The sequence below is a fragment of the Oncorhynchus mykiss genome, chromosome 30, assembly GCF_057628025.1.
Source record: "Oncorhynchus mykiss isolate SJ-2025 chromosome 30, ASM5762802v1, whole genome shotgun sequence".
Lineage (NCBI taxonomy): Eukaryota > Metazoa > Chordata > Actinopteri > Salmoniformes > Salmonidae > Oncorhynchus > Oncorhynchus mykiss.
In genome coordinates, this window is record NC_143051.1 from 15,425,826 (window position 1) to 15,440,920 (window position 15,095).

Consider the following 15,095-nt stretch of genomic DNA (forward strand, 5'->3'; position numbering starts at 1 on the left):
TATAGTGATAAATTGCAGGCCACACTACTTGCCTAGAGAGCTTTCAGCTATACTTTTCGTGGCTGTTTATTTACCACCACAGACATATGCTGGCACTAAGACAGCACTCAGTCAGGAAATAAGCAAACAGGAAACCATTCACCAAGAGGCGGCTCTCGTAGTGGCCGGACACTTTAATCAGGGAAACATAAATCAGTTCTACCAAATTAACATCAACATGTTAAATGTGCAGCCAGAGGGAAAACAATTCTAGATCACCTTGACTCCACACACAGAGACACATACAATGCTTTCCCTCGCCCTCCATTTGGTAAATCCGACCACAGCTCTATCCTCCTGATTCCTGCTTACAAGCAAAAATAAAAACAGGAAGCACCAGTGACTCGGTCTATAAAAAAAGTGGTCAGATGAAGCAGATGCTAAACTACAGGACTGTTTTGCTATCACAGACTGGAACATGTTCCGGGATTCTTCCGATGGCATTGAGGAGTACACCACATCAGTTACTGGCTTTATCAATAAGTGCATGGAGGACGTCATCCCCACAGTGACATACCCCAACCAGAAGCCATGTAAATCAGTTCTACAGGCAACATTCACACTGAGCTAAAGGGTAGAGCTGCCTCTTTCAAGGTGCGGGACTCTAACCCGGAAGCTTACAAGAAATCCTGCTATGCCCTGCGACGAACCATCAAACAGGCAAAGTGTCACTACAGGGCTAAGATTGAATCATACTACACCGGCTCCGATGCATGTCTTATGTGGCAGGGCTGGCAAACTATTACAGACTACAAAGGGAAGCACAGCCGCGAGCTGCCCAGTGACACGAGCCTACCAGACAAGCTAAATCACTTCTATGCTCGCTTTGAGGCAAGCAACACTGAGGCATGCATGAGAGCATCAGCTGTTCCGGACGACTGTGTGATCACGCTCTCCGTAGCCAACGTGAGTAAGACCTTTAAACAGGTCAACATACAAGGCTGCAGGGCCAGACGGATTACCAGGATGTGTGCTCCGGGCATGTGCTGACCAACTGGCAGGTGTCTTCACTGTCATTTTTAACATGTCCCTGATTGCGTCTGTAATACCAACATGTTTCAAGCAGACCACCATAGACCCTGTGCCCAATAACACAAAGGTAACCTGCCTAAATGACTATAGACCCGTAGCACTCACGTCCGTAGCCATGAAGTGCTTTGAAAGGTTGGTAATGGCTCACATCAACACCCTTATCCCAGAAACCCTAGACCCACTCCAATTTGCATACCGCCCAAACAGATCCACAGAAGATGCAATCTCTATTGCACTCCAACCTGCCCTGGCCGGGTGGTGCCAGAATAACAACCTATTCCTCAACGTAACCAAGACTAAAGAGATTATTGTGGACTACAGGAAAAGGAGGACCGAGCATGCCCCCATTCTCATCGACAGGGCTGTAGTGGAGCAGATTGAGAGTTTCAAGTTCCTTGGTGTCCACATCAACAACAAACTAGAATGGTCCAAACACACCAAGACAGTTTTGAAGAGGGCACGATAAAGCCTATTCCCCCTCAGGAAACTAAAAAGATTTGGCATGGGTCCTGAGATCCTCAAAAGGTTCTACAGCTGCAACATGGAGAGCATGGTTGCATCACTGCCTGGTATGGCAATTACTCGGCCTCTGACCGCAAGGCACTTCAGAGGGTAGTACGTACGGCCCAGTACATCACTGGGGCTAAGCTGCCTGCCATCCAGGACCTCTACACCAGGCGGTGTCAGAGGAAGGCCCTAAAAAGTGTCAAAGACCCATCCACCCCAGTCATAGACTGTTCTCTCTACTACCGCATGGCAAGCGGTACCGGAGTGCCAAGTCTAGGACAAAAAGGCTTCTCAACAGTTTTTACCCCCAAGCCATAAGACTCCTGAACAGGTAGGACTATTTGCATTGTGTCGCCCCTCCCCACCTGTCTTTTTACTGTTGTTTTATTTCTTTAACTACCTATTGTTCACCTAATTTTTTTGCACTATTGGTTAGAACCTGTAAGTAAGCATTTCACTGTAAGGTCTACCTACACCTGTTGTATTCAGCGCACGTGACAATTAAACTTTGATTTGATTTGGAATGCTCATGAACAGGGATGTAAACAAATGTGTGGCAAAAGAATTTGAGTGAAATAACTTTTTGTGCGTATGGAACATTTCTGGAATTTTTTATTTCAGCTCATGAAACATGGGACCAGCACTTTAAATGTTGCGTTTGTATTTTTGCTCAGTGTACATGGAATATTAGCCTAATCAGGGGAGCCACGCATTGATGATCAGGGTTTTTCCTGTCTCAAAGTGGTGGCCGTGGCCGTGCGTTAACATGATGATCAACCTACTGTACTGGAGCTCTGTACCTGTTTCTCCACCTTGATGACACGTCCCATCATACTGAGCTCGTCCATAAGGTCTAGTTCTGGAGGGGTCTTCTCTCCCTTCTCACTCCTCACCTTCTTATTATCTGGCTGGTAGGACGATCCACGACCCACTATCTGATCCACTCTGGGGAGGACCAGGACAACACACAACAATCATTATCAAAATGGTTCATTTAGTGGTGTTATGGTTACTACTGATGATAGAGTGTGTGTGGAACGAATCCACTGTGTCTCCAACTGTTGTAGGTTGTGTGTGTGTGTGTGTGTGTGTGTGTGTGTGTGTGTGTGTGTGTGTGTGTGTGTGTGTGTGTGTGTACCTGGATTGTAGACTCTTGATCCTCCCCAGCATGTCCAGGTGTCCAGCAGAGTACTGCTCTATGACGTCCTTCACGTCGTATGGACGCAGAGTCTCCTTAAACTTCCGCTTGGCCACCAGGAACTTCAGAATCCTACACACACAAGTAGAGATCTACTAGAATGTGTTGCCTGTGGGTGCCTCACACTGCAGAATAAAAGCAGTGAATACTGCAAAAGTGTTAAACCATGAAACAAGTCATGCACGTCATCAATGCCACTACGTAGGTGTGATTAAGTGGGATTTGCAGCCAAAGTGACCGTGTCAATATTATTCACAAATGGCCTCATTAAAAGAAAACCACTGGAGGACTGCAGGGATTCCCCTTTGTTGTGGACTTTGACAATGGCATTGGTTCTGTATTACCAATGACATATGTAGAGCCATGTATAGAACACTGACTGTATACAGGGCCTTCGGAAAGTATTCAGACCCCTTCACTTTCTTCACATTTTGTTACGTTACAGCCTTATCCTAAAATTGATCAAATATATATTTTTCTTATCAATCTACAGACAATACCTCAATGACGAAGCAAAAACTATTTTTTAGAAATGTTTGCTCATTTATTTAAAAAAATACAAGACCGAAATATTACATTTACGTAAGTATTCAGACCTTTGGCAGCGGTTAACAGCATCAAGTCTTCTTGGGCATGACGCTAAAAGCTTGGAATATTTGTATTTGGGGAGTTTCTCCCATTCTTCTCTGCAGATCCTCTCAAGCTCAGTCAGAGGCACTGTGCATATCTTTAATAGACACCCTTATTCCGGTGCACTGTGTAAGGAGAGAGGGACACACTCAGTTTTCTGCACACCCTGTCCCTCTGCTTAGTCAGCATCTCTCTCACACACACACGAGGTGGACCCCTGTGTGTGTCTCGTCTACCTCCTCTCAGCGAGACAGCTGTGTGTGTGTGTGTGTGTGGTGACCCCACAGTTACAGAGACTGATGCTCTGACTCCCAGTGTAAAAAGCTAATTATATTCACATCCACCCTCCACCAATCGGTAGCCTTTCCTAGAGAGAAGTAAAGAGTGTGTTGGGACTGTAGAGTGTTGAACATATACTGGGCAGAGTTCTGGCTGCTTGTCACACTATAGAAGAGTAGTCAGACACCCGAACACTAAGGTGCTGGCTCGGCAGAATGCAGGAAAAACCAAATGTTAGCGTAGCCAAACATACGCACTTAACCTGTCAAACAAAGCCGTGATGGATTGCTCCATGAGTCGGAGTGGGCAGAGAGGGGAGGGAGGGCGAGGCGGGTGGGGAGGGGGGCTGTTTTATGAGGAAACACTATCTCTCACACACAGATGGGCTAAGACCTCTTTAATATCCGTGTGTTCTGTCAGGGGGAGGACACACACATTACATTTGTAGTGGTGGTGGTTTGGTGAAACAGACACACACAATCACAGCAGGGATATGGAACACAATGTAATGTGGAAACGTGTTAACCATTGTTGGCAACTGAACAACTGGCATGTGCAATGGCAGTTTAGTGCTATGTGCTGCAACGCTGTGCTGCAACGCTGTGCTGCAACGCTAGTGTGTTGATGGCAAACACACACTTTTCCTCTTTATCCCCCTTTCCCTCTTCTTTCTTCTGCTCTGCAGGAGAGAGAGAAAGTAGGAAAAGAGGGGTGGTGGTTGACAGCTGGTACCACAGAAGCCGTCAGCGCACCCTTCCTCCTTCCTCTTCCTCACAGTGGGCTCTTGATGACTACGGAGTTTTTCAAAAATATTTTTGCAAGATGTATTTTTTTTATTTTGCAGGTAGATGCATATTTGTTTCTGTTCGGGTGGGTCTCAGGTGTGGGTAAAATAAAGAGTAAGGAAAAGTAGAAAGGAATGAACAAGAAAAAGAAAAATATCATTTTATTTCCATCCTCTAAGGGGTTCTTCAAAGCGCTGAGTCTCTCTCTTCATCGAGTGGTATGACCGTATTAATACATTGGCTGCCTGAAGTATTCCCACTGCAGCTACCTGGTATAGGGGCATAGCTGGGTGCACTAAATCATTAGCTACAGACTCAGAGGCTCTGGTAGGGAATCAGTACTACAAAGTTATTGAGATCTGGACCAAACATATTCAAGTCAGCATTGTCGTGGAAATTTCCTCTATTTACCAAATCATGAGAGCAAACCACACACAAGTCAGAGTTAGTGATCACAAAGTCCATATTTAATTATATGAGCTCTATCACAACCCTGTGACTCTCAGATCAATTCAGTGTCTATCAATGAATTCTCTGAGAGTCCCTCACACATTGCAACTGAGATCCTTTAATAGCAAAGACACACATAGCCAGACAGCATAGGCATAATTTATCGTTCAGCTTTGTCTCCTAAACTATGCTCTTTTCTCAAACTCAGAACCATAAACCAATCCTCCATATCAACAGCCATATATCGAATACATCCTATCTTGACAAGATCACAGAGACACACTGACTGGCACACAGACATTGTGGAGCCAAGAGATACACGCTTGACCTCTCCCCTCTCTCCGGCCCAAGCAACTTAGTCTTGACATAGAACAGATACTGCAACCCCGCCACAGTATTATACAAAATAACATTCTGAATGAGAAGTAACTTACAAACATATGATGAATATAAAACATCTTACCTATGTTACCAACCAATTCTGATTATTCCCCAACAGCATTCGGTCATTTTTGGTTTGGTTTTATGTGAATGACTCATGGCAACAGCAGTGAAGTGGGTTGTGATGGAGGATAGGTGCAGTGAATTGTGTTGTTTTATAGTGTCAGCCATAGTAAGTACAGCGCCATTGGAGCAAATGAGGTTTAAGTGCCTTGCTCAAGGGCACATAGACAGATTTTTTACCTTGTTGGCTCAAGAGTCTTCTTCGGGTGTTCAAACCAGCGACATTTCAGTTACTGGGCCAATGCTCAAACCACTAGGCTACCTGCTGTCGTTAACACCAAAAGAGAAACTCCTGCTTACATGAGCTCAATCAACAGCTTCTAACTTTAAAAGCAGAGGAATGGAACTATCACTTCTTTAAAAACCTCAACACGGAGGATCAAACAATAGGCAAATGGTTGACTTTACAAACTCTGGATAAAACAGTTTCAAAAATATAAAATGTTCACAACTGTGCAGAAATACAGAAGTTGACTACTAGTGGCTTTAGCACAACTTGATTAGTTTGAGTAGAGTACTATAACAAGTATGCAGATCTCTCTCCTCCTCCTCTCTCACCATCCCTGCATATCCCAAACACCACACATTTACACAGGCAAGTAGGCAGGCTGATTAACTACATTAGCCTTCCTATAGTGAAGCCTCAGCAATACAGTCGATGCTAATATCTAACCAGTTTCTTAAAAGACATCAATCTTACGTGTGGAGTCTTACATAAGATTCCAGTGTTTCTACAGTGATGTAGTGTGGACACAGAATATTCACGTTTCAGTATGGTAGCTAATAGGGCCTACACTCAAATGAATCCAGACCCAATCCACTAACCCTTTCATATAAACACATGCACTCACATAACCCCTCATACTTATAGAATACTGTACACAGTGTACACATGGAAACACACACACACAGTCTGATGCAACATGAAAGATGCTGTGTGTCTGTATGGCTGACCCTTGGGATCTGCCAGTAGTGGTTCAATTACAATCCACTCACACCAACTACCCACAGACCAACATACCTGCCTCACTGACAGTTGTTTGCTGGCAATTGTAGTGTTTTTCTGCCTCCCTCAGTGGAATAAGTTTTGCATGTGCGTGCGTCTGTGTGTATAGAGCGATGAAGGTATTCCTCCAGGATATTTACATGGTTAAGCACAGAGAAACCTCACGGGGTCGTGTTCCCCCCCCCCCCCCCCCCTGAACACATGGAGCTGTTAATTAGTGCATAGGTTTGCCAGCTAGGCATTTTTCTCGTTCCTTCACACCATTCTTTCTCCATTCCTTATATCGTAGCTAGTTTTTCCTAATATTGGAAGTTCCCTTGTGGGCATAGAAAGGTGGTCTATGTACACGACTACACCACAGCATGCACAATCTTACCTTTAAAACAATGTTATATGAAGACTTTGGTCAACAAATTCTTATGATAATTTCCATCAAAGTAAGACGAGACAAAATAACTGTACAATAGAGACTAGTATAGTGATGTCATGTTTGTCTATTTTTGGGGGCCAGGGAGTGATCGCTAAAACACACAGTGTATCATTAACATGGAGCTCTGCAATAGACTCTCCATGATCACGGCTCTGTCAGCTGCCCTCCAGGCCCTGACTGACTGACTGAGACAAGGTCAGAGCCAAGCAGCTGGCCTGCGGCAGGAAGGATCAGTTACCACACTAAAGAGGACATTTCCCTACCGTCAGCTGAAACTGCATACGGCCAGAGTCCACTGGAAAAGCCAACCATTCATCTTACTCCATCCACCATAACATGAAGTACTGTAGGCCCAAATATAATATTCGGGCCTATTGTGACAATAGGACCAGAGGAGGCAGGTGACCTGGTTCCATCATGATGTGGACCAGTAGGTACCCTGTGGGTACAGGTAGGGGTGCTGTGAGAGGGGTTGTAGGACTCACCTAACAGCCCGTATCAAGGTCTTCACTGCTGTGATCACCTCCTCCATGGCAACATCACAATATGGTTTGTCTTCAACACTGTCCTCCCCCACTCCTTCCACTGGAGACAGGACAGCATATAGTTAAGGGTGAGAGGGAGGGAGTGAGTGAGTACAATAACATACATGAGAGAGACAGTATGTGAGTATGTACTGTTTAAGTGTATGTAAATGTAGAGAGTGTGTGTTCATGTGAGTGAGTCAAGTCCCAGTTCCCACCGTCTGCAGGAGGTCTGGGTTTGAGTCGTAGGGAGGTGCGGAACCGCGTGCGATCGTTGAAGCTCCAGCTCTTCTGCACCTTTCCGGGACTGGTGGCTTCTGGGACATTGTCCGTGCTGGGCGACTGGCGGACACTTGTCCCGGGAGGCAGTGGGGACGCCTTGTTCCGGCTCGCCTGGGACAAACGGGAGTTGTTCAGCCGCATCCTGTCCCGGAATCCCATTTTGCTGCTGCTGAAACAACGAAGGAAATTAACTTGTGTCTACATGTTTATCTGTCACTTAGGACAACCTTAGAGTTCTGTTGTGTGATTTTCCTCATTGACTATAGGTTCATAGTGTCCAGTGGACGATCCAGTTGTTTTAGACACTGAGTTTAGCCAATCTGCAGAGAAGCAGTCCCAGGTAGTTAGCAGGTACAGACAGCAGTACACTACATAGTGTGTAGCTACTGACTCCCATTAAAAACAGTCACACACAACATACTCAATGACCAACAAAGCACAGAGAGAACAGAGACAGACATTCAGACGGAGATGTCACACAGGCATGCATGACTGACTGACTGGCTGATTTACTGCCGGATTTATTGACTGACTGGCTGACTGGGGGGGTATAGGTATATATAGGGAATAGAGAGCAAATTGTGACGTACACTCGGTGACCACTTACATGTTACAAAGTCACAAAGCATTTCAAACGTCACGCACCAGAGAACGATTAGAGACATGTTGTTTACGCTGATATAACCCTTGTTTGTGCGCTGGCCTGCCATTTAAATGTAATATTTAAGTAGCTGGAAAAGCATTAGGGGAAACGGCATTTCATATGCCGGAGCTGAAATGCTCAGGATGACTTAGAAGGGAAGGGTGGACAGAGTAAGATGTTGAATTACTGTTAGCCCTTTGCATTCCATTGGAAATGACATTAAAAATGGATGTGCTAGGGTTAAAAACACAGATGAACCCTCCAAAGACATGCACGGCATACTGAGCAAAGGATTTGAAGAGAAACATTTTAGCAGACAAAAGGGGAAAAACGATCAGGGGAGGGGAAATGTTTCTGCATGCAACAAGCATATGGTTGCATTGCATGCAGGATCATTTGAACCCTTTCTCCATAATTCACTACAGAGCAGAAGTGATCAAAGAATGCATGCATGAACAATGTGTGCAATTAACAAGTAACGGTCATGCAACACTATTAAGAAAACAGCATGTGTGACTTGCTAATTATTTGACCTTTTCATTCAAAAAATATGTTTTATTTGTCAGAACCTTCTGTAAAAATTATGAAATATGCTGTAAAATCTGTAAGTGTGTGAGGAGGCCAATGCTGACATTAGATCCACATAAACCATGAAACAAATTCCTTTGTTTTCTAATAAAGAATGCATGGTTTATTGTGTCATCCAGTTCACTGAAAGAAAGTGGTTTACAACAGAGTTATCCTTTGAACAGAACACCCTGTCATTCTTCTCACACAGTAAAGGCCCAGGCAAAGATTTCAACACCAGAGCAGTGTTTCCCATTCTCAAAGATCAATTCCAAAATGTGACTATCAAATGTGCAATTTACAACCATTTTCCGCCTGATGACCATCCTCAATGACAAGTGTCTTCACACTATGCTAAATGAAGAGACTAAAACCAACTCCTTATTGAAAGTGGGATATTTCGAGGGGACCAAATCCTTATTGAAAGTGGGATATTTCGAGGGGACCAAATCCTTATTGAAAGTGGGATATTTCAAGGGGACCAAATCCTTATTGAAAGTGGGATATTTCGAGGGGACCAAATCCTTATTGAAAGTGGGATATTTCAAGGGGACCAAATCCTTATTGAAAGTGGGATATTTCGAGGGGACCAAATCCTTATTGAAAGTGGGATATTTCAAGGGGACCAAATCCTTATTGAAAGTGGGATATTTCGAGGGGACCAAATCCTTATTGAAAGTGGGATATTTCAAGTGGACAAACTCCTTATTGAAAGTGGGCTATTTCAAGGGGACCAACTCCTTATTCGAAGGAGAAAATGTACAGAGACACACCCACTGCACTGGACCAGAAGGCTGTGGGACCCTCAGGCAGAGTGGGAAGGGGGTAGTGTGAATGTGTGAGTAAGGAAGGATGGGGGGGGGGTGCACAGGCTTGTCACCGTGGATACCTCTGCTGCTTACGGCCAGCGTGAATCCAAAAGAGAACGCTTTTTAGAAACGAGTTGACTGAGGAAACACACAAGGCAGAAGGAGGGTGAAGAGAATAGGAGGAGAGGAAGAGTAGAGGAGGAAGGGAAGAGGAAGAGGGGAGAAGAAGAAGAGGGGGTGGGGGCTAGAAGGGGAGAGGAGAGAGGAGAAAAGGAGAATTGGAAGATAGGAGAGAAAGAGGAGGAGGAAAAAGGAGACCAGAGGCAGGGTACGCAAGCAGTGAGATCCTAAAAGGTGAGGGGCTGAGGGAGGTGAAAAGGAGAGGGTGAAGTGGAGGGGTAGCCCAGTACTGCAACTCAACAGTCTTAAATGGCTTCCTTTCCTAGTCTCCTTTCACTTTGAAGGTTTGCCAATGTATTTTGACACACCCATGGAGGAGGGAGGTGTTGAGTTGGGGGTGTACTGTAGGCAGCAGGAGAGTCTGCAGAGGAAGCAGTTCACCGGAGTATATCCATAATAAGACTGCAGCCCCCGTTCCAGAAAGTCGAAAATAATTAGCTCCACACCTAACCATTGTCTTCTTGATTTGGGAGACACACTGCCATCAATGTGTTATTAATGTCTTTCAGTACATGCAGTACTATTCAATCAACTGTATGGCAAATACAGCATACATCTGGTTCATACTGAGGGGCTACAAGACCAAACATATATCATGGAAAACATGGCATGTTATTGTATGTATCTGTCATGCTGGGTTGTGTCCCATTACCATGGAGGACCACTTCCTAGCTGGATTTGTCAGAGAGAGAATGCAGAGACACATATGTTCAGAAGAACAAACCTGCTAGGGACTTCTGCCTTCCTGAGAACAGGGTTGATGGAGGGATGACATGGAAAAGAAGCGGATGACAGGAGAGAGAGAGCGGGACAAAAAGGAGAGAAAGAGGGGATGAATGGATGAGGGTGATGGAGTTGACATGAAGATGAATCAGACGAGGAAAGTGAATGAGAGGCAGACAGAGATGGAGCAAGCAGTGCTGTTAATTACACACAGGTTTAGAATCAGTATTTGTGACAGGTGGTTAGATACACAACAGTACATCCACACAGGAACCACAGACCAGGGAACAGCCAGCATTTCTTTCTAAACCAGCTCGCTGCTATAAAGAGTAAAACCTGCGGCATCCTCTGGTGAGAGATTGTTTGATACAAATTAGTGCATGTGTCACGGTGATCTTTTCTTGCGTGTGTATATGTCAGTGTGCATCTATATATTGGTCTGTCGTTTATCTGTGTGTATGTGTGTGTGTGTGTGTGTGGTGGTGCGTACCTGTCCCCTGACAGGTAGGGGGAGCTGTAGGGCCGTAGCCCGGACAGCAGGGTGTTGTGGGAGTTGTGAAGGACATTCTTGGCGCTACGCCGTCGCTGAAGGTGACTGAACAGTAGTGTCAGTTCTCTGACCCCATGTGCACAAAAAAAACAAAGAAAGCAAGAAACAAAACAAAAAAACAAAAAAAACATAAAAAGGATGTCAAATTAAGGGTCAAAACATAAAAAAGGTGGGGATAATTCATATGTAATTTATCAAAATTAAGCATGACAAATATTGATGGCACCATCAACACGCTTTGCTTGTCACTGGACACAGAGCTGAGAGGCAAAAAAAAGTATATGTAAGTCATAAAAGTCCCCCTCTTTTTAAACAAACTAAATGAGTCAAATTAATATGTAAATACTTAAAATAAGAGAATACAATCTTGAGAAATAATAAAGATAAACAATGGTGGTAGTCACATTTGAGGCCTGAAGAAACCTGTAATAACTTAAAAAGGGAGAATGAAAATGAATGAAAGTGCACCCCACTGTTTTAGACCAGGAAGATAGAATGCCCATGGTCACCACTGGTAAAAGCAACTCAATTGCTGGGATATTGTTCATTTTTGTATATTTGTGTACGTTCATGTGTGTATGTTCATGTGTGTGTCATGTTAATTATATGTAGGTGCAAGTTACATTTAGGTTCTCTTCCTAGATCCTTTAATTCATCTGTACAGCCTCTCCTCACCTCCCTACAATGCTCTCTCAATGTTCAACCGGTTAGCAGTGTCAGCTGGCTTTCAAAACCACATTATTTTAGGATAGGTGAGACACGCTTGCTACTCCAAGTCACACCTAAGTCAAATCTACCTGTACAAACATTTTGTTCTTTTAATTTCATGGACAGTGGGGATGGTTAAATTCATGGGTCGACCAGCACCAACACATAACAACGGCAATATTGGAGAGGAGAAGAAGGGAGTACCTACCTGAAGGATGGAAGCATGCTGTCATAGAAGTACCAAGTGGCTGTCAGGTAGGAGTGCTGAGCATCAGTAGAGTACAGACGCCAAGCAGCCTGGAACACACACACACACAGGAACATGCAGGAACATGTTAAGCCACTAAAGAAAAATGATCCAATCATACAGCAATTTGTTAGTGGGTTCAGTTTTATTATTTTATTTAACCTTCATTTAACAAGGCAAGTCAGTTAAGAACAAACTCTTATTTACAATGACAGCCTAGGAACAGTGGGTTAACTGCCTTGTTCAGGGGCCGAAAGACAAATATTTACCTTGTCAGCTCGGGGATTCGATCACGCAACCTTCCGGTTACTGGTCCAACGTCCAACCACTATGCTACCTGTCACCCCTTATGACCTAGTCTGTTGATTGAGTGGATGACACCTGAGCTATCTGTGGTCACCTGTATAAGGTTGGCAGCAGGAGTCCTCCTCTTCTCAAAGTGCTTCTGTCTGTGCTGCTCCTGCACCTTCAGAGCAAAGCCTGACCCCAGGATACCCTGAGAGAGGGTTCAGAAGGAGCGGATCAGAGGGAGGGCCAAAGGAATGAGCGCCGATTGGCTGGGAGGGGAACTGACAGTGATGTACACCAATGAGAGAGACTCACAGCAGGAAGGGCGAAGAAGGACACACCCAGGAGCGCGAAGCCGGCAGCTAGGAGTCGGCCCAACCAGGTGCGGGGTGTTTTGTCACCATAGCCGATGGTGGTGAGAGTAATCTGGAAGTAGAAACACACACACACACACACACACACACACACACACAGAATAAGTCTTCCAGTGGTAAATACTATACAGAGCAAAACTAGTAAAACAGCATGGTACTAGAGAGACATTCTATTGGTCAGTCTCATCCTAGATCTGGAGAAAGGGAAATTCATACCCAAGTCAGTGGGTGTGTGTGTCAAATCAAATGTTATTTGTCACATGCTTCGTAAACAACAGGTGTAGGCTAACTGTGAAATGCGTATGGGTCCTTTTCCAACAATAGCAGAATTGGTCAGGAGCCCAGAAGACGACTGCTATCCAATGCAATGCAATCTTTCCTGTGTGAGTGAGTGTGTGTGTGGTACTGACCGTTCCCCACCAGAGGGAGTCTGCGTAGGTGTTGAACTCTGTGTTGACATCCTTCTCTGCCAGGTAAACCAGGAAGGAGGCAAAGATCAGGACCAGGAAACCAATGTACCACGCTGTAATGAGCTCCTGAGACCGAGAAAGGAGGGGGGAGGGGCAGGTAGTCATCAAAAGATCATCAAAAACATAATCAATTAACATCAATCAATATATGCCAAATATTAAAGAGCAAACAACACAATCACCACCATCACCTGACAACAATCACCATCACCTGACAACACAAACACCACCACTTGACAACATATTAATCACCTGACAACATAATAATCACCTGACAACATAATAATCACCTGACAACACAATCCACACCATCACCTGACAACACAATAAACACCAGACAACACAATCCCCACCATCACCTGAAAACACTATAATCATTATCACCTGAAAACACTATAATCATTATCACCTGACAACATTATAATCATTATCACCTGACCACACAACCACCATCATCACCTGACAACACAACAACATCATCACCTGACAACACAACATCATCACCTGACAACACAATTGACACCGTCACCTGACAATAGTATAACACCATCACATGACAACACAATCACCTCCACCCCCTGACAACACTACAATCACCTCCACCACCTGACACCACTACAACCATCACCACCATCATCTGACACAACTACAACCATCACCACCATCATCTGACAACACTACAACCATCACCACCATCATCTGACACAACTACAACCATCACCACCATCATCTGACAACACTATAAACCACCACCTGATAACAATCACCACCTGACAACACTATAATCCCCACCACAATCACCTGACAACACAATCCCCACCACAATCACCTGACAACACTATAATCCCCACCACAATCACCTGACAACACAATCCCCACCACAATCACCTGACAACACAATCCCCACCACAATCACCTGACAACACAATCCCCACCACAATCATCTGACAACACAATCCCCACCACAATCACCTGACAACGCAATCCCCACCACAATCACATGACAAGGCAATCCCCACCACAATCACCTGACAACGCAATCCCCACGACCTATAGCTGACAATGCAATCACCTCCACCACCTGACAACACAATCCCCACCACAATCACCTGACAACACAATCCCCACCACAATCACCTGACAACACAATCCCCACCACGATCACCTGACAAGGCAATCCCCACCACAATCACCTGACAACGCAATCCCCACGACCTATAGCTGACAACGCAATCCCCTCCACCACCTGACAACACAATTACCTCCACCACAATCATCGCCACCATCACCTGACAACACTGTAACCATCACCACCACCACGTGGCAACACAATCACCACCACCACTTGGCAACACAATCACCTCCACCACTTGGCAACACAATCACCACCACTACTTGGCAACACAATCACCACCACCACCTGGCAACACAATCACCACCACCACTTGACAACACAATCACCTCCACCACTTGGCAACACAATCACCACCACCACTTGGCAACACAATCACCTCCAATACTTGGCAACACAATCACCTCCACCACCTGGCAACACAATCACCTCTACCACCTGGCAACACAATCACCTCCACCACTTGACAACACAATCACCACCACCACTTGGCAACACAATCACCACCACCACCTGGCAACACAATCACCTCCACCACTTGACAACACAATCACCAACACCACTTGACAACACAATCACCACCACCACTTGGCAACACAATCACCACCACCACTTGGCAACACAATCACCTCCACCACTTGGCAACACAATCACCTCCACCACTTGGCAACACAATCACCTCCACCACTTGGCAACACAATCACCTCCACCACTTGGCAACACAATCACCTCCACCAC

General features: G+C 45.0%; 1 protein-coding gene across 2 annotated transcripts in view; it reads right to left on the reverse strand.

The window, feature by feature from the left end:
* LOC110487991 (potassium voltage-gated channel subfamily KQT member 4) overlaps nucleotides 1-15,095 on the reverse strand; it is a 112,462-nt gene that overhangs the window by 5,338 nt on the left and 92,029 nt on the right. Inside the window, exons 5-13 of one of the 2 annotated variants that reach the window (XM_036971525.2) lie at nucleotides 13,166-13,291; nucleotides 12,697-12,807; nucleotides 12,494-12,589; nucleotides 12,055-12,143; nucleotides 11,079-11,204; nucleotides 7,603-7,832; nucleotides 7,346-7,445; nucleotides 2,717-2,848; nucleotides 2,379-2,523 (exon numbers count right to left, since the gene is read on the reverse strand). In XM_036971525.2, the coding sequence (XP_036827420.2) occupies nucleotides 2,379-2,523; nucleotides 2,717-2,848; nucleotides 7,346-7,445; nucleotides 7,603-7,832; nucleotides 11,079-11,204; nucleotides 12,055-12,143; nucleotides 12,494-12,589; nucleotides 12,697-12,807; nucleotides 13,166-13,291 (1,155 nt within the window). The remainder of the gene's footprint in view (nucleotides 1-2,378; nucleotides 2,524-2,716; nucleotides 2,849-7,345; nucleotides 7,446-7,602; nucleotides 7,833-11,078; nucleotides 11,205-12,054; nucleotides 12,144-12,493; nucleotides 12,590-12,696; nucleotides 12,808-13,165; nucleotides 13,292-15,095) is intronic. The other variant, XM_021559927.3, reaches the window with a different exon arrangement.